The following is a 20,361-nucleotide window of genomic DNA, read 5'->3' as shown; positions in this document are numbered from 1 at the left end:
TCATCAGATGTCCTGAAGCATACAATGATATCATCTTCAGTTTTCAAAAAAATTGATAATTCAGAACTTAAATCAAATTTATACTCACAATTACTCTTTGTTGACCTGTTTCCTTTTTTGGACTTTTCAGTTGTGTTAATAAAAATTACAATTCCATCTCTACTGTCAAAGATTTGTTCAACACTGGCATCATTATAGGTGAGTAAACGGCGATAGATAAATCAGGATAGGCGATAGATTTTTAAAATTATTTTCTAAACGTTGTTTTTCTGAGTTCCTCATACTATATCATCAGCAATATTTTCTCATCCCTATATTACATAGTATTGTATGATTCAAATGAAACAATTTAATCGTACGTTCTTCAAATCAATCCAATGCACATTGCATACAATTATTATTAAAAAATTCAAATTTATCACTTGCAATATGCTGAAGATTTTAAAACAAATTTAGGAGAAAGTGTTTTTGAAAATAATGTAGCAAAAAAGATAAAACTTACTAAGGATTTTAAATAAGAACTATTCCTATTTGTCATCTTTAAAAAAAAAAAAAAAAAAAAAAAAAAGAAAAAAATGATCATAATACCAAGATTCGCTAGAATTGACTGAATATTACTGACAAGATTTCATTAATTGTTTAGATATTCTTATCTGGATTGAGGTTATCACATCAACTTCATAAAAGAATTGAATAATATTCAAGGAAAGGAGTGGATTTGCAATAAGCTACATTTCAGAGGTTTTTTTTTTCTATAATTTAATGGATTTCTAAATGGTTGATAATTAAATTTATTAAAACATGTAAAAATTGGAATAAAAACTTATTTGAAAAAAATTCTTGAAGCTTTAAATTTGCAGCAGATCTGGTCAATTTTAAATATTGTTCAAACTTTTGAAATTCAATTTTAAAAGCACTTTTCAGAATACTAACAAAAAATGGTCGAAAAAAATTTTATATAGTTAAATGATAGTTTTATTTGAAGCAAAAATAAATTTTATCAGGTCCGGAATAGTAGTATCATTTTCTTCTACTCTCTACACGGTTATATCAATTTCTAAATTTTTTTTATACATATAGGAAACATTTTACAGTGATCATCGATCAAATTGACTGTACCGTATAACGGAGAGATCCTGTCCGCCAGTATCAGTTGCAAAATCAAATCACCATTTTCTTGCTTGCTTTTGCCCTAAAAATAATTAAATAGAAATATTCTCTTTTTTGTATGTTTTGGACTTTCTTCATAGAATTTAAATAAAAATCATTTGAATCAAGCCGTCTATCATGATGCAGTATTTTTTAATTTCGTTTCAGCAAAGCATATATCTTCTTGTGCTTCAATATAGTTCAACTATTCTCAATCCTGCATTGTTTTTAAATTTTTTGGTAGATTTTGAACCAAAAAAAAAAGCTTAAAAACAAAAATTTTAAATGCCATTTTGATGGATGAGTTAAAGATTGCATTTGCATTATCGAATAATTGCAACAATAAGTAAAGATTATCATACTGTAGCATTAATTGATTGCATCCCAATTATACCTTTTTTTTTTTTACTAAAAGCGGAACAATCACGACAATCTACATAAACGAATAGATGAAATAATTATTAATGCTGTGTATTGAGGACGTTCAATAAGGACTAGTTGAAGGAAAAAAAAGAAAAAAAAGAGGAATATAGCAATCTCTCTTGTCCTTATGAGATATTAAATGAGAAAATAAAAATGATGGAATAAATGAAATATTTGACGTAGAAAAAAAATGGGTTAAAGATGAAATGTGAGCAGAGTGGTTGCAAGAATGATAAGTGACGGGAAGCATAAAGAAGGATAAGGCTACGATATGTTAAGAAGGATAAGCAGATTGAAAAAAGGATAAAGACCAAGGGATGGTGAAAGAAATGGTAAACATTGTTGATATATTGTGAATGTTATCCTACATAAATAACGATGACATAATTCAAGGGCATAGATATGTCATTTTTATTTGCTTGAAAATCTTATTTAAATCCCATAATAACGATACGAAATATCTATGGAGGATGAAACGTCATCTTCTACCTCCCATAATATGCTGACCTCAAATCACTTTTGGGTGATGCCCAAAAATTAGTATTTGGTAATCGGATGCGTTCAATCCTCTTCCTAGGTATCTGCTCATGTTATCTATTATTTATGGATAACTTCATTGCGCCTTTCATTATATCGCCTAATCTTAATTTACCAGTAAGTTCTTTCATCATTACTTATATCTTTTCAAATTAAATTCTATTTTCTGTAATTACTTCTTCAATTCTCGCACTCATTTCTTTTTTAAATTTGAAATCGTTCTTGGAATACGCAATTAGTAACAAATAGATTGGATCGAAATGATTTGGCAGTTGATTATAGTTTGTTAGCTTTTCTAAAAAAAAAAAGAAAAAAAAACTCACCATACCGTACGCATGTTCAAAGAAGAAAACTAAATCTACAGAAAAATCTTGTTCCATGTTCTGTCTCAATAAAGTTTTTATAAAAACAGATTTTTAAATCATCCTTTTCATGTTTGTGCATCAGAATGCAATTTAGTGAATGACAAGTGTCAAATCAAATAAAATAATTTTGATCGCTTAAATGATTAGCAATAACCAATAAAATAATTTCCAAAGAATTCAGTGTAGCGCAAATTGTAATTTTTTTCTTTTTTTGATTTCAAATGAGAATGAGGAAGATACTTTTGGTCATAATTATTAATTTCAATAATTTCAATTTGTCAATTTTTTTTTTCATTATTTGTTTGTCATCATGCTATCATTTCATTTGTTTTATCTTGAATTGCATAATTTAAAGCTTCATGATTATATCATATTAACAAACTTAGTCTTTCATTAAAAATTTGACACTTTCCGTCAATTTCAAAAATTAGGCTTAGCTTGTTCATATATTCTATAACTGCTGATTCCATTAATAATAATTTTTTCATATTAGAAAAAATTAGCAATTTTAACGGTAGCAAAATAGCTGCATATTACATAATATTGTGAAATTGATGCATCAACTAAAATGTCACACATAACGATGAGTTCAGTGCGATTTTCGCTCTTATATCTTACTTTGTTTAATGGTTGCAGTAAATGTTCTCATTAAGAGATCATAATAATCAATCATTGTACCTAGAAGGCAAATAGCCTGATAATGATTCTGCCTTATTAATATTTGTTTCAATTTCAGGACATTTCTAATCTCAACGATGAGATTAAAAAAAGTAATATCAATCTACTTTTTATTCTTTGATACATTAAGCTTTCATTAGTTAATAATCAATATACACTGGAAAATAATACCTAACATTTAAAAAGATTAAATAATCTAACCTCTTGAGCTTAAACTTTAATGCATCATATCAATGTAATATTATAAAAATTATAATTGATTTCAAATAACTTGAAATAATATAAATTCACATCATTCTATTTCCATTTAAGCTGAATAACTTTCCGTTAACGGTATGTGCGATCAATCTTTTGGCAGCCATACAATTACCAGTTGCTTACGCTTGCGCAGCTACTCCACCAGTTGTAACTCCAACCCCACTTCAACCACCAACTCAATCTCCTCCTGGCATGTTTTCCTTTTTTTAAAGTCATATTTGATCAGCTGTTAGTAAATGAATCGAATACAAGTTTGACAAAAAAAAGAAGTTGATACCAGAGATCTCTTTCAAAAATCGACAGACTGGTATTAGACGCTATGATGGACTAATCATTTCAGACTACTCTCATAATAACAATATAAAACTAAATATTTTCATATAGTTCTAAAATTTTCAGTTTGCTGTCAACCACTGCTGGTGTCACCAACAAATAACACAAATCTATCGAATGGCATAATGTCATTCATCTACAGCAGCAATACCTGTCGCGCATTAGCCATTGCAACTTGCTCGTAAGAAATTTTTAAGTTATTTCTATTTCTAAAATACAGGAATCCACTAAATACATGTAATGAATTGATAAAGCAAAATTATTTTATGCTTTAAAATTCTAATTAGAAATGAATTTAAGATAGTAGAAATGGAAATGAGTTTAAAAAGAGAATTAAGATTAAGACTGAATATCTGAATAAGAATTCATGCTAAAGAACTGAACAAAAATTTGTTTTGAAATTTAAGTTGGTATTTAAAATACTCCAATTGGAATTTCAATTGTAGACAACCAACAGTAGCACCAGCGTTGCAATTGATGGCTGGTATAACGGTGAATCAACTGAATTTTATAAATATTCAACCAGCAACCGTATCAATACCATTAGTTTGTAATAAACTAAGACAGTGGGAAACTGGCGAACCTCCATTAGTTATTAACACAATACAATGTATCCTCAGTGCTCCTTAAATGTCTCATATTGCCTAAACATAATCTTTAGTAAAATTTTAATTTATCTCTTGAATTTTAATAAAATTTTTGAATAATTTGATTTAAAAAATGTGGTAAAGTTCTCTTTTACTGAATGAGAAAATGTGTAATGAGAAAATGACGAATAAGTACAGTGTGAACTGATCCGACCCATTCGTTTTTTATTAATTAAATTTTTTTCTACATAGTAAAATTTTTCTAATAAAATTTCTACAATTTACCAAATGCCTACAAAAATAAATCACCGTTCGTTAGTTACTTCTTCTCTCTTTTTTTTTAAAGCATTATCTACAGAGATGTTCAATTATTTACCTCGTCTATAAAATTATTGAAATAATTGTTTCTATACAATTGCTTATGTAATTTTCATTGAAAAATACATTAATTTAATTTATCAAAAAATTTTAAACATTAGAAGGAAAAAAGTTCAAAAATTCATAATGAAAAGTTTATTGGCAATATTTCTCTCAGCAATTTCCTTTTTTTTCCCAAGGAGAAAAACCTGAATGTAGTATGGCAGACAACTTTTTGGAGGAAAAGCATTTTTATAATTTAATATTAATTTTCTCCTAAGTACGTTGTATACTATTAATTTCCTTTAGTTCCATATTAACGCCGGACATTTTTCATTGATTAAAAAAGGAAACAAAACCTTCTAGAAATAGAATGTGTAGTGTGTTCAGAAGAGATGAAGAAAGATAATTGTCAAATTTAATTTGTAGAGAATAAATTATAAGTTGGCTAGTCAAGAAAATCAATATAATCCATGAATGAATTTACGAAATAAACAGCAATGACTCAGTGATAATATCATTATTATCATATCTGTAATCGTTTGGAAAAGTTATTACTTAATATTTAAGAGTGTGTTTCAAATTGGTCAGTTGTAAATGAAATTTATTGCATTATAAAAAGAATACCATTTTTAATGCTTTTTTTTTTCTGAACAATTTGAAAATTTGGCAAATATAAGCTTTCCATACTTTAATCTGTTGTAAACTTTCAAAATAGTAGATAATCAGTTGGAAAGAAAAGTCAAAAGCATAATTATTTAAAATATAATACAATTGCAATCTATCATCTTTAAATTTAATAAATTTTGTGTAAATAATACCGTCAGAAAGCCCACAGTATAATATCATTCTCTTCTGTTAAATTACTCAATTACTTTTACTCTTTATGAGTAATTCAACTTTTGAGTAATACAATTAAAGAAAGCAGTGATAGTAATTATTAACATAAATACTTCAATTTTTTAAAATGATATATGATTAAAAGCAAAAGAACAAAAAAAGATTAAAAAGAAAAGAGAAGTGAAAAATGAAGATGATAAAGAGATGAATGTTGTTTTTTGATGTATTACTTTTTGTTATCCAACAACTGAAAATTTTGTTTTTTTTTTTTGTTCTTTTGTTTTTTTAACTAAATAATGATGGTTTTTTTAACTAAATAATGATGGTAATGTATGTGCTCGAAGAAGTGGAAAATGATACATACATAGCTCATCCTATGAACTTTTCAACCACTTACTCCCAATTTAACTTCCAAACCAGGTAACAAAAGTAATCTGTCCTAACAATTGTATTGGTTTCATTACTATTTATGGTTAACCTTTGTTATCATTTTTTTCCACCAACTTTTCTGTCCTACAATTATCATTTTCGTTTGATTTGGTAAATCATTTCAATTAGCTTATTTTAAACAATTACATTCTCATACAATTCGATGTAAAAATCACATAGCGGCTAATGATTGAAAAATGAACAGAAAGAGGTCAAATTAACTGTATTCATATAAGAAATCAATAAGCATTTAAGCATTCATTATACTCAGCGGAATTATTTTACAAATTAATACGGCTTTGCACTAATTTTGAAATGAGAATTTACGATAACAGTAATTGAAGTATTCACTTTAAGTAACAAATTAATAGGACGTTGTTAGAAATGATTCGATTAAATTGATTTTTATGATTAGGAATTATAATTTAAGTAATTTAGATTATAGTTGCAAAGGAAAACATTTCTTTACACGTTCAGTTAGCTAAACAGAAAGTCTGCTCGAAATTTAGAAAGTTGTTCTTCGGCATGGATCAGTTTTCTTAATAATGTACAATGTGATTAATTTAAATGAGTGATCAGGCGAAGCAAAAGATTACTGATGAGGAAAACATGAAAAAGTGAAATCAGTTAATTATTAATTATTAAGGCATTATTAAAAGTATTGGTGATTGATAAGTTAATAACACACACAATCAATGGATGGAATATGATTCAAAAAACTACCGAAAATTTGGTAGTACTGAAAATTCCCAATTTCTTTTCATCGTATTGTGAAAGTTTTCAATTAAAATTAATAGTAAACAACCATACGAAAAAATCTGAATTTAACTGAACAACAATAATAAATGGTGGTGATGTAAGAATTTGTCATTTGATATATGTGTGAATAAAATGAAAATTCAGCCAACTGACTTGTATCTTATCATGCTTGTTCAACTTTCAACAAGTAAGATGACTATAGCAATTTTAAATAACCTTGTAAGACTGATGGAAGTAGGATCATGGAGTAATAAAAATAAGATGATAGAGCCTGTTTTTATAGGTGAAAGACTCAAAGTTAGATGCTCATAGTTGAAGCACTTTTTTTCCATGAATTTGAATTAATTTAAGGCGAACTTGTTTATTTCGAAATAATGAAGCATTAAAAACTACGTTTATTTGATAAAGCAAATATCATAAAAGTCTATCTAAGAGAAAGCAAACAATTAAGCAAATAAATTTACAAAAAAACGCTTAAATATTATTAAATGAAGTGTCTTCGATCATTTGGCATTTGTTGCAGCTAACTCCAAATAATACTTAAAAAAACAACTTATAAATCGAGCACGATTTTGATTTTTATTATGTATATAATAAATCGTTTTAATAACTCAACAGCATGCTGCAAAAGGTTTTCTGATGTTGCTATTTGCTTTTTTAAAGAATGCCAATCTCTGTTTTTAAGAAAGAATGAACAATCAATCTTTTCATGTTTTTTCCATACCGAAGGGACAGTTTAGAATTTTCAGAAATTTTTAGTTAATTGAAAGAAGGAGAAAATTTCATAGAAAACATATACTTCTCAAGAATTCTATTATTTCCTGAAGAAATTTTGAAATTTCTTTAAGAAAACTGTGGTTTTAAAATAAAAAAAATTTCACTCTGAGTGTAAAAAAAATCTTACTGTCTGGTTTGCTAAATATACATAACAGGGAAAAAATATCTAAAGAATGAAATATAGTTTCGAAGAATATATTTTATCTCTTACGCAGTTCTGTGTGAGCTAAAAACCGATATATCTTAAAATTAATTTACTTGTTTATCATATTTTCTTGAAGCTAACCAGTTAGCAGCTTTCGATCTAACACATTTAAACGTTTTAAATTAAAATTAAAATTCTTGAGTGTAGAGTTAACGTTAATTATAAATAATTTAACGGATGTCTTTACGATCTATGAAAGAGAAAATGACCGACCAGTAATTGATCACATTTTATCAGTAATAGCATTGTTTCTAGGTATGCTGTAGTTATGAGATATTTTAGGATCGATAAATAGTGAAAATACTGCAGTGATATACTGGATCATTGATGATAATCCTTGAGTTTCTTATGTGTTGGTTTTTTTTTTTTCTGAAACTAATATCTTTATTTGGCTTTTTTTTTTCTTTTTTGTAGCTAAGTAATCAATTGGAATATCTCAAGATTTGTTTTTATCAAAAACAAAAAGTGATGGCAGCATTTGTCTTGCTTGAAATTAAAAAAAAATAGTGTAAACTATGTGTAGAAGAAAACATGTCCATAGCTTTGCAAATTTCAACCGATGCAGTCGTAATGATAAAATAATATAAAAAGTGTTGAAAATGATTTGTAAAAATATTGTTAATACTAATTAATACTATAATAACAATAAGTATTTGTAATTAACGCTCATTGAGAAACTGATAATCATTATGTAATCGCTATTTTTTCTTTTTTTGATAGTTTAAGACACTAAAATTATTATTTAATAATCACTAATGATAGATGGATGTATTATTCCAAGCAATGCATTAGATAACACGAGGGCGAATACGACTGAGGCATTGCGCGCAATTGCATTAACGATAACAAAAAATATGCATAATATAGCGAATGTTGTTAATACAACTGGTGAATTCGTTATCTACGTCAGTGATTGCTTCGTGGACATCTGTGGATGATAGCTTGGTTGACATTGATCTTCTGCTTCTATTGTTCTGAGTAAATACTTTTCAGAAACGGATATCCATTTGGAAGTTCAATTCAGGTCAGACCTGATAATATGAACCAAATAAATAACTCGGTACAATTTTCAAAGTGAACTTCAATTTGTGAAAAAAAATCATCCAAAATTTGGTATTTGTAAAATAGCAAAATAATTCTATTTGTGATATAAAAATGATTCAAGTTTTTGTTAATATTTCGAAAAAAAAAATGAAGCTGAAATTCTTCTGATTTTTCTTTTTTTTTCTGAATTACATTTTCCAAGTATATTCAGAAGTTTTGAATGAATTATAAACAACTGATATACTTACAGTACGACATGTTTCTGATGCAAATAATGCTACCACATTGTCACTGAGCCAATTATTAATCTGAGATTTTAAAAGATCTTCCAGCAAAGAAAAAAAGAAAAAAAAAAACATTGAAAATTGCGTGAATTCTACAAATGTATAATTAATGCAAGATTTTCGTAAGCGTTATTTCTTTTTGAATTTTAATTTATTTTCTTAATAAGGATTTTCTTATTTGATATTTTCTCTACAAAGAGGAGAAGAAATTTTTTCCTTAATAAAACGATTTTCCAGAAAATTGAGGAATTACTGTTGAACTCTTCGAAATAATTGCAATCAGAATGGAGCTGGCAAATCATTCAAGACAGCAATTAATAATTCAATTATTCCTCGTAAAGTATATAATATATATATTGAACTGAATCTGAATCGAAGAAAAATGGTTTTCTTCTTGTGATACTTTAAAATAAGCTCTAATTCTTATTATTTATAAATTAAATCATAGGCGAAATCGTTTGTGCAATAAGTTGATCTGTAATATTTTCCGAAGCAGAAGTTTTTTGGGACATTTAATTAATACAAATTTTCTAATAACATCTAAAGTTTGTAAATTTTAAAATATTGAAGACATTAGCATTTGAAATTTGCTGTCTTAGAACTAAAGACAAAAAGCTTAATTTAAGGATAAAAGTTTTTTCATTATTAACAAGGAGCTGCTGCTGCAGAATGACCAACAATTTCAAGTTAGGCATTGTCAACTGATTTGTTCAATTTATATTTTAAAAATGCAGCAGTTTTTCTTGCATTTTTTCTTTTCATGTTTGCAAGTAAAAAGTTTTAGCCAAAGAGTAGTACAAGGCTGCTAAATTTCTAATCAACAACCAACAGTTTCCTTACTTCAATCTTGCTTAAGTAAATTTTATTTCAACCATTCATATATATATATATATATATATATATTACATAGAATCTGAATAGGCTCAATTTTTAGTGTTAAAACGAAAGCAAAAAGTTAGAAATAAAATCTGATGCAGCTAATTATAATACTTCTTATGAATAACCTAGCTAATTTCAACAATTAAACTTCAAAAAGTTTGAAAATTTGAACTTGAAATAGGAGAGGAAAAATATTTTACTGAAAAAGTAACAATATACCTTTTTTTTTTCTGAATAGAACAAAATACTTTTCGGGTATAGAAATGGAGATGGGATAAAAGTGTTACATTGCTACCGGCTTCTTTCGTGTCATTTATTTCCTTGAGTTGTTCATATAGGACAAACGTATCAGAGTGGTTCGTTCATTAAATGACAATTTACTGACGCTATTTAAATCATGGAAATATCATAATAAAGAGGAAGAGAGAGAAAAAAAAAGAATGTGCTTATCTTCAAGTTTCAATATTTCTTTTATATTTTTAAGTTGTGGGATGATGATGATTTATTTACAAATTTTAAATAAGGCTTATGAGAAAGGTTTATTGGGTTGTAAAGCACTTAAATGACTATACCAATTAATCATCAAATGGTTATTATGTTTAATTCAATTGTATTCCAGAAAGCTTTGGATCATCACATCTTTGTCGGTCTTTTCGGCAGTATCTTGTGACTCTTGTACCTTGTTGTGACCTGAAAATTTAATCAGGTACTATTAATCAAAGAGAATTTATTATTTGTAAAACAGGAAAAACCTCATAAAAAATCTCACTCACAAATGAAAGGTAAGCCAACTTGAACTTTTGCATCTCGAATCGCATTTCATTTTTTTTTTCCGAAATCCACAAAATATTTCCCAACAATGGATGGTTATCAACAGCGTCATTGAGGAGTGAACTGTGTAAAAAGTGTAAATTATACTTATAGAGAGAAGGTTACGGATGTAGAAGTTTTGTTAAAGAAATAAGTGTTACGAAGGGAGTAATGATTTAAAAGAAAGCAACTCATTAATTAACATTTAACATTAGGAGTAATTTAGACGGCCTCCTCTTGTTGTGCCTTTTCAAGATGTCTACAACGCAGTTTTGCGCGAGCTGCGCGAAAAGACACGACAATAAAACTTCAGAAAAAGGTGACACAACCGGTTGGCATCCCCTATTCAACTCAACAGTCCCCGTTTTTCATACTCTTTCTTTTCTCCCTATACAACGCTCACCGCTCCCGCTCTAATATCCACTTTAGTTATTTTGATCGGATTCAACTATTCTCTTTCATCTCTTATCAATTACTTATCCTCATTACTTTTTATTACCTCTATTTTTTTGATAAAAAACGACAGAAGCGCTGTAAGCAGAAGTTTTCCATTCTTAAAACATTGTTTGTAGAATCATTAATGTCAATGTTTATTTTAACTGATAATCTGATAGATATAAATCATCTTCAAGCCATCACTACTATTCGACAGGATGGAAACTGAATAAAAGAAGTTATGTAATGATGCATTGTAGTACTTGTTGCAAGAAGTACGATCTGTTTCCAGTATACAATCTTGTTCGATTGTTATCTATCTAACTTGTGGGCGTGTCGTATCATGAATTAATTCACGGAATGATTCCAAGAACTCTCAGATGTTTCAAATTTATTTCACACAAGCATATTTCCAAAAAACAGAAAAATTTTTTTTCAATAATACTGTACTGTTTATTGTATAACAATTGCCTTTGTTACACTTGTAACTTACCTGTCATCCTTTCAGACCATTTACCACAATCGCTCGTTTCCAGCCCACTTGCTTTTTCATGGTCTGTGATACGCATACGTAAAGTGCGTAAGTAGGTCTAAAACTAATTATTTGCTCCTTCTCTCTCTCTCTTTCTGTTTTTCTCGTTCTTAGCTACTATCATTACGCTATCTTTAGTTCCGAGCTCTTAAATGAGGGTCATAAATGTAAAACAATGTTTCTAAATATTGATATTCATAATAGCTCCGTTTTTTGTACTTTTAAAGAAAAAGTGAGGTTGAATACCATTTAACATTGAAGTTTAACAATTTCAATGGACGTTTTTTTGTTGTTTTTTCTTTGCTCTAAACATTTCACAGTTATTCTGAAGTATGATTATTCAGTTTTCTGAATATAAATGAGTGAAGAAGAACGGGTACATGAAGCAGCTGAAGGGATCTCAAAAGGCACGCGATTAACAACCCAAGACAAAATTTCAGATGACCAAGTGGAGGGACAAATACAAGTTGATCGTAAACGATTAGAATCAATGATCACGGGTTAGTTTGAAAATCTCACCTTTAATTTCAAAATATAGGCAAAGAAGACTTTTGAGACTTAAAATTTTCAAAATTTGGGATAAGTTTTGTTTCGTTTTCTGAAAATCTCCATACAATCAGTATCATTCCCTTAGTCAGTACAGAATGTTTTGGTGGTAGCTTAATTATAAAACACTGAATAAAATAAGTGTTGTGAAAAGATTTGATGACAATTACTGATCAATTTGTAAACGTCAATAAATGTTGAATATTAATTAAAATTAAAATTGAGAATTAAAATTATACATTTCAGGTGAGCCTCTATACGGGTCCGAGAAATTCCTTCCATCAGCAGAAGAATTCTTTCAAAAAGTAAGTTTGTTTTCATAGTATTTATACTGAAAGTTTAGCTCGAATAAAAAAAAGAAAAAGATTTCTGAAGAATTTTAATCTGAGAAAGATTAACTAATTAATACACTCCATTCATCGATGGTTCAAATATTTGGCGGTAAATTACCGCTTTTACATGGTTTTTTTCAGGTTACTGAACTCTCTGGTGCTGTTATCTCTTGGCCAAGTCGTTTGAAAATTGGTGCAAAGACGAAAAAAGGTAGTTAATCTTTCTCAGTTAATGTTTCCCAAATTATGTCCAATTTTACGAGAAGCCAAAGAAAATAGTTTCGTCTCCCAAATTATAATTGTGTAAAAAAGCACTATACTTTCCAGATCCTTATGTCAAAATGTTTGGTACAGTAGAACAAGTTAATTGCGCCCGTCAGTTGATTGCGTCTACACTCAGAATAAAGGTAAGGTCACCCATTTAGATTACCTCACACTTTCTCTTCCTTAATCATTCCTCTACTCTCACGTTAGTGAAACACTTAAAAGTCATTATATTTTTATTGTTCTTCGCTTACAAAAGCTACTTTATAGCGCGATAAAATATCACTGAGGATTGAAATACCACACTGTGATCATTCCAAAATAATAGGACGAAAGGGTAAAAATACTCAGGATATTATGCGTGATACAATGTGTCATATTCATTTCCCAGATTCAAACAGAATTCATGATATGGAAAAGAACAATCAGGTATTATCATTATTGAGATCGTTCCTTTCAGATAATCTTCGTGTCAAAATTTACAAACAAAGAAAAAAGAAAGAAAGAAAAGATTAGAGAAATTCACTGTAGTTGTTGTCTACAACAGACGAACAACAAATACTTGTTTGGTACATGAATGTCATTTCATCAGTCCACTCTAAGAATTATGGACATCTCCATCTTGTTTCTATCAAAATATTTTTTGCTTTAAGCTTTATTATCATATCAGTGCTTTATATTATACTGCTGTTTTTTTTCTTTTTTTAAGCGAAGTAAATCTTTTTTTTTTCTTAATTAATATCATCGTTATATTACAATTAATAAATAGCTGAAGATAGTTCTGATCAGGTATCAGTATCTGGAACAGTTCGACAAGTAGAAAAAGCACGACAACGATTACGAGTAAGTCATCATTTTGTTTCCTACGACACTTTTAAATTATTAGGATCTTTCATGTTATAGTGCATGTCAATATATTTGAATAGAAATTTGTAATTCCATCTATTAAGCTTATTTATCAATCAATTATTCTTTTTGATTTATCATATTAATTAAATGTTTACATATATTAGTATTGTTAGTGATGCTATAAATATACATTAGTTTTCTTCCTTCCTTTCCAGAAACTATCACCACTATGTATTGTATGCGAATTGCCGAACACATGCCGTTATTCTTTTCAAGAATTGCAAAGAAACATTGGGCATTCGGATATCTTTGTTAGTTTACGTGAGGAACGAAATGGTAAAATGAAATGTGTTTTGAAAGGAATCGAACAAAACGAAGTAGAAATGGTTAAAGCCATTATGATTCTTGCTAAAATGTATCACTTACAGGTGTATTTTTACATCATTCTTTTTTTATCTTTTATCAAAAGCATTTAATCATTTCTATTCATATTACTTGTTTGTCTCCTCTAAGCTTCAATAATACATATTTAATTATCTTATATGTTTATACTTTAAAAATTCAACTCCCTCTAAAAAATGGATAAACATATAATAAAAAAAAAATAATAAAAATAATAAATAATAAAAAATATATGATTATGGCAATAAAAAAAAAATGCTGCAGAATGATTATGGTCTACTTTGTCATACAGTTATCAATGCATATAATTGTCTTGAACTGTTACTACGCGATAAGTCTAAGAAAGAGGAAATGCAATGGTTGACTCAACAAACTTCAACTCATATTATTCAGTCTAATACTGTTGAAAATGGTTTTGAATTATTTATTGTTGGTCCAATTGCTGGTATTTTGATTGCACGAAAATATATTATTGTAAGTTTTCCTGCATTCTGTTGTGCAACTTGTTCTGTTCATGAAAATTTATCTGTTAAGTGTTTGTGCATGTATCATACGCAATTGCTATATTGTTAAGAATATTTCTAGGGTTTACTACCTGTAGCAGTACAATTTGATCGAATATTGGAATCCAACTACGATTTGATTGACAAAACTTTGATTGAAACAAAATTCGGCATTACCGTCAATGAGAAGTGGCGCAAAAGTCGAACCGTCAATAATGCTACGGCAAGTTTAACTATTTATCCTTATTTCAGCAAAATGATTGTTTGGAATTTTCCTTAAAATATGGTATGAGTTTTTCAATATGCACCTTTCTGGAAGATTGACCAGATTCAAATATATTTTAGCAGTGTTCAATATCATGCCAAGAAATACTTGATAAAGAATGATGGTAAAGTCTATGATACCTCCGTTTTACATCTTGCTTTTCAGTCATGCAGGATATATATCGTTTATATTCCACATGATTGAAGAGTTATTCGTAAAAGTTAGGTATACGATGGTAGAGTAGACAGAGATAAAAGTAATATATAAGCATGTATAAAAGTATTATTTCTTCAGCTCGTAGCGCTAAGTAGCAGCGAGATGAATATATGCATGCTGTATCAAGCGCGTGAACGAATCCTAAATTTGGTTCAAAATAGCTTGAATATTGTCCCGAACATATTCGAATTCTTTAAGAATGGTCATATATCAGTGCTCATTGAAAATATGCGCACTGAAGCGCAAAATTTATTAAGTATGTTTTCAATTAGAATTCTCGTTCTGACGATGTTAGAATCAGTTTTCTCATTGAAACGAAACAGGGAAATTACTCCTCATTCTATTAATTTCCTTTTTTTTTTCTCTCTCTCTCTCTCGTACCTTTTGTCATATTTATTCCTTAGCCCAAATCTTGAATGTAAAAATTGCTAACAAGAATGATTTTACGTAGCGAATTAGGAAAAAGAATAGTTCCTATTAAGATAGTCAAATTCATGTAGAATATTCACAATTTCATTTAATATTAATTTTAAACTAGGCCCCAACATAGAAACTTTATACATTTCCACACAAAACTCTTTGCACAAGCCGACACTTGGTAACTTTGATGGTCAATGCCGCTTGGCTGAGGCTCTGCTTGATGTACCAACAGCAGACGCTGTATGTTTAAAACTTATCTTTTACTTAAATTCGTTTACATAAGCGTAAAAATTGTTTTTTTTTTTTTTTATAATTTCAATACATCCTATTTTTCACAGTCTTAAATTTCAAGTTGCATTTCTACTCATATTTTTTATGGTTGTCACGCGAACAAATAAAAGTTTATTAATTTGTAAGGAATTAACGTCGAACGATGTATCTGAATTTGTTTTACAACTTTTTACTATATTAAAATTTAATTGCAGAATCGATACACCCAAATAACTCCGAACCCAGATGATTCTCCAATCGCTCATTCTTTACTTGCTGGAATCAAGCAAATTGATATGTTCAGGAGGTAAGTCATCCTTTTCAGGAAATTCTTCTACGACTGTATCATTCATGCAGTTGTGTTAGTTTCAAGACCTAAAATTCACTCTAATATTTTAGAGTAAGGCTCAAAGTGAAGCTCAAAAAAGCACATAAAAATGAAAATATTAGTGAAATGAAGTTCTTTTTATAGTGGAAATGAGCGATTCGCAACAAGAGAACAATTACTACTCAAGGCAAATTGCGGTTTGTTTTATTCCAAAATTCCATTTAATCCTCAATATTTACCTTATGAAAAAGGACTACATAGCTCTAGAACTCTCATACATATATACTCATACATTAGTATCCTAGAGACTTCTCAGAAATATTGAACAATAAATATCAATTTATGTTTTGGTCATTATATTTTCAGCTGTGTACAATGGCACTAATCCAGCTAAAGTGCGACAGCCTACTGATCTTTGGGCTGGATACGGTTTTAGCAATTCATTGCCAGCAGATATTTTGAGAAGCAGTTTGAACTTTTTTGATAATACTGTAAGTCAGTATGATGGACCATCAAGCACACAACAGGAAAAAAATCTGATGGAAAATGCGGTATGTAACTTCACTCTAAATTAATCAATTTCTTGTACCAATTTTCAATTATCCCTCTTATTCCCATAATATTCATTGGTATAATGTTGCAGTCTACTACAATTCAAAAAAAGAAAACTATCCAATAGAATTACTTCGTAGTTTTTGTTAAATTTCAAAATATTATTCCTTTTAGACTCATCGTTCGATAACGCCTTCAGTAGGCTTAGCATCTGTATTGGAAGAGGATGAACATGGTGATGATCATCAGGATAGCTCGAATTCCAATTCGTTAATTGGATCTTTATCATCTCATAATTTGCACCTCTTTCAATCAAATCAATTACAAGGACCCATTACTAGTGTCGGAACGAGTAAAGATTTTAATCGTCTTTCACCTATCGTCTTTTTTACACTTTTTTTTTTTTATAAAGATAATCTTCTTTCCTCTCTATCTCTTTCTCTTCCCTTCTATTTATTTTACCTAACTTAAAAAGTGATCAAAATCGTTTTCTTAATCCTTTCTCATTTTCTAATCAAACTCAATCATGAAATTAAAAAAAAAAAAAAAAAAACATATTTTACATTTAAAAAAAAAAAAATTTATATCAATTCGTTTCCTGTGTCTAAAAAACATGCAGGTAAGTTCTGAGTTTCTTCCAGTTTTCTTCCAGATGATTTGTCACTGAAGTTAATATGTTTTAGACTTTTCCGCATCTACCGGAGTATTCGAATCATCACCTTTAATAGGAAATGACTCTGTTTGGGATATACGCATTTTTGTGGATCCAGCAATGGTACTTGCACAACTAGGCTGCAGTGAATATCTTGCGCAATTTAGAGATCAAGAAGTATGAAGCGATTACTGATGCTTACGATATCACTTTTCTAAAAAATTAAGTAAATAAATATTATGAATATATGATATGGACTTGAAAATTCACAACTTATAGATTGATATGGAAGCTTTCTTGCTGTTGGACGAACAGAACCTAAAAGATATCGGTGTTTCAACAATGGGTGCTCGGAAAAAGATCTACAACGCCATTCTAAGTGAGTTATTCCAAAAATAACTTTCATTTCTTCAAATTTTTCCGTATATAAAAACTACTTCCATACTTTATCTGCCTTATTTCATTTTGCGTAAAAATGTTGACGTGTGAATGTCATGTTAAAAATGTCAACTGACTGCCATTTCATTCCGTTATAAACATAGGAATGTTTTCCACTAATCTTTAATTTTTGTTGTTATATCTACGTGATCAGATATTTATCCGATCACGTAGATATAACAACTGAGTGAAGAGCCAACATTTTCAAAATAGTGGCAGATTTTACGTTTAAACAGTTATAGCACAATTTCAAATATTTATGTATGTAATTTTTAAGGATTGCGTGGTTCAGCACGAATGTATGGAATGCGATTTTAAAATAATTCATCATTTTGAAAATATCATAATTAATGGTGACAAAATTTTCATGTTTTTGCCAAAGATATGTATTCCATTTCATTTCTTTTTTTTTTTGCATTGCTAGCAGATCTATTCTTTATTCTTCTTATCTTTCATTCTACTAGTATCGCATCAACAAAATGTGATGTTTCCAATGATTTTATTTATTTATTTATTATGAACATTGGATTTTATTTTTAAACCTTTTGGCTGCAAAGAGAAAAAAGAAACATGAAGGTAGAATCATTTCACTTTGCAGCCAGAAATGCATTTACTACTTTCTCGTTTCTTTTTGTACTTCAGTTTCAAGTTTTTAAATTTATTTAAAACGACATCTGCATTGCTCAAAGTTTTGCTGCAGACTTGTTTGCATGAAAGTTCAGGATATCACTTTTATAACTTGACGTAAGATATCGATGTATTCCGAAAATAAGTTTCAAAAGGGTGACAATGTGTTCAAGTTTCTATTATAGTAAGCATTTCGTTGTTATCTACCATTGTCCTTACCTAGAAAAACTTTTTTTTCCTCAAAGTAGATAGTATAATGTTTAGAAAGTTTCAAAAATATTCTCATTTCTGACTTACAGATTCTTTCGGAAGATCCCTGGACTTTTACGAAAACACACATCTGTAATGTCATTACAATGTTCAGATTGAAGCCTATCATTTTCACTTTTTTATTTACTTCCTTAATTTTTCTATCTCTTAGAAGTGTGGAATCAACTTCATTATTCATTATTATTCTGTACGAAACATATTTCTGATAACTATTATTCATTATTGAACGCCTACTGTTATGTTAATCTAAACGAAACCTAATACGGGTAATAATACGTCAAGTCTAAAATAAGTAAGTTTAGACGAAACGTAATACGAATGACTTTAAATATGTAAGTTGACAATGATAAAATAGCCTTATGAACAAGCAAAGTTATCTTCTATAGGTATCCTAGTGTCCTGATTTTTCAGGCATCTTTTATATCCTCTTGTATTCAAATTTCTATGAATGCTTTCTTTTTATTCACTTCAAAAATTTTTTGATGCTTTGCATTATTTGTATATCATCATTTTGTGAATATTTTTTTATCCTCTTATGTAATTTTTTAATTACTATGTATTAATTAATATAGGTAGTGCAAAGCGCAAATGATCTCTTTCCCATTTCTCCTGTCTGTTTCATTCGAAACGTTGGCTCCATACAAAATTCAATGTATTTTATCAAAAAAAAAAATAAATCAAAACTGAGAAATGTGTTATAGTCTGATGTTATCAGTATGCTCAAAAAAATTCATGCAAGCTTTTTCATAAATGATACATATTACAATGCTGCTTTAAGCAAAGTGGTATGCACAAAAGAAAATTTAAACCGATGTAAGGAATAGATGAATTGAAAGAGGTAATATTGTATAAGTGAATGAAGAAAGTGTTTGATAATATTGTACTATTATGAAAATTAATTTATTTGGAGAAGAAATAATCATTTATGGTAATGTGCCATGCTATCTAATATTATGTTGCTGGCAATTATCGACAAATTGTCATAGTTTCATAAACGATTTGTTATTTATGGATAATTATATCATTAGTTAGATTTTACCTTCTTAACTTTTCACCTACTAAAACAAACGTTTGTCATCGATGATATTAGAGTATCTTATTTAAATTCTTTTCAAGTTGCAATCTTATTGCCATTGAAATTTTTCTTGAAGGAAAACTAGTAAATTTTAGTAATCATTCCTATGCGAGCGATTAAATTAAATTAGAAGATTTAACAAAATTTTATACATATATATATTTTTGTAACACTTCCCAGAATTTAAATAACTCGAGTAAAACTTTAAGCTTTATTTCGGATCACTTTTGGATAACAAAATATCCTTGATGACGATCACAAACATAAAAAGAATGCTCACATATAGTTAATATATCGTAATCTTGAGATGTTTTGCTTGTCAGTATTAATGGAATCTTTTGTATTGATTAAGTCAATCATTAATACTTTGCAGAAGATCGTTCATTTAATCTTGAATACTCAAAAACAGAATCCTGAACTGCTCTATCTTTCAATATTCTCCAGATTATTTCGTAACCTTTTTTCGTACCTTTTCTCCAATCACTACTTTAAAAAGTTGCGTTTTTGTAAAGCGACAAGTCTGATATTAATACGAAGATATGCTTTGTATGAATTTCAGAAAAAAAATAATTATTCATTGTAACGAGAAATAAGTATAAAGTGATGATTAATGAAATGAATAAAATGTCGAGCAGAAAAGCTATTTCTAAATCGCAAAAACTCGTATATGT

The 20,361-nt window shown here is 28.7% G+C and overlaps 3 protein-coding genes across 3 annotated transcripts; 2 read left to right on the top strand and 1 right to left on the bottom strand.

The window, feature by feature from the left end:
* Window positions 1–2,127: 2,127 nt before the first annotated feature.
* Bm318 (Uncharacterized protein) lies at window positions 2,128–4,373 on the top strand (the record flags this gene model as incomplete). The annotated part of the gene is made up of 4 exons (XM_043074215.1): window positions 2,128–2,226; window positions 3,465–3,600; window positions 3,810–3,924; window positions 4,190–4,373. The coding sequence occupies 4 exons, from the start codon at window positions 2,128–2,130 to the stop codon at window positions 4,371–4,373; spliced, it is 534 nt and encodes a 177-aa protein (XP_042930149.1).
* A 6,130-nt stretch (window positions 4,374–10,503) lies between these two features.
* On the bottom strand, window positions 10,504–10,787 carry Bm319 (Uncharacterized protein; the record flags this gene model as incomplete). Its single annotated transcript, XM_043074214.1, has 2 exons — window positions 10,504–10,594; window positions 10,678–10,787. The coding sequence occupies 2 exons, from the start codon at window positions 10,785–10,787 to the stop codon at window positions 10,504–10,506; spliced, it is 201 nt and encodes a 66-aa protein (XP_042930148.1).
* Window positions 10,788–12,039: 1,252 nt separating this feature from the next.
* On the top strand, window positions 12,040–18,036 carry Bma-bcc-1 (Uncharacterized protein; the record flags this gene model as incomplete). The annotated part of the gene is made up of 18 exons (XM_043074213.1): window positions 12,040–12,181; window positions 12,474–12,532; window positions 12,701–12,770; window positions 12,887–12,966; window positions 13,094–13,252; window positions 13,613–13,666; window positions 13,888–14,100; window positions 14,339–14,548; window positions 14,660–14,800; window positions 15,137–15,314; window positions 15,597–15,718; window positions 15,964–16,055; window positions 16,221–16,273; window positions 16,443–16,627; window positions 16,803–16,980; window positions 17,312–17,457; window positions 17,560–17,659; window positions 17,996–18,036. 18 exons carry the CDS (start codon window positions 12,040–12,042, stop codon window positions 18,034–18,036), a joined length of 2,223 nt encoding a protein of 740 aa, XP_042930147.1.
* Between the last annotated feature and the right edge of the window lie 2,325 nt (window positions 18,037–20,361).

This window comes from Brugia malayi (genome assembly GCF_000002995.4).
Source record: "Brugia malayi strain FR3 genome assembly, contig: Bm_v4_ChrX_scaffold_001, whole genome shotgun sequence".
Taxonomy (NCBI): Eukaryota; Metazoa; Nematoda; class Chromadorea; order Rhabditida; family Onchocercidae; genus Brugia; species Brugia malayi.
The sequence above is the reverse complement of the archived record's forward strand: the minus strand, read 5'-3'. Positions and strand labels throughout refer to the sequence as shown.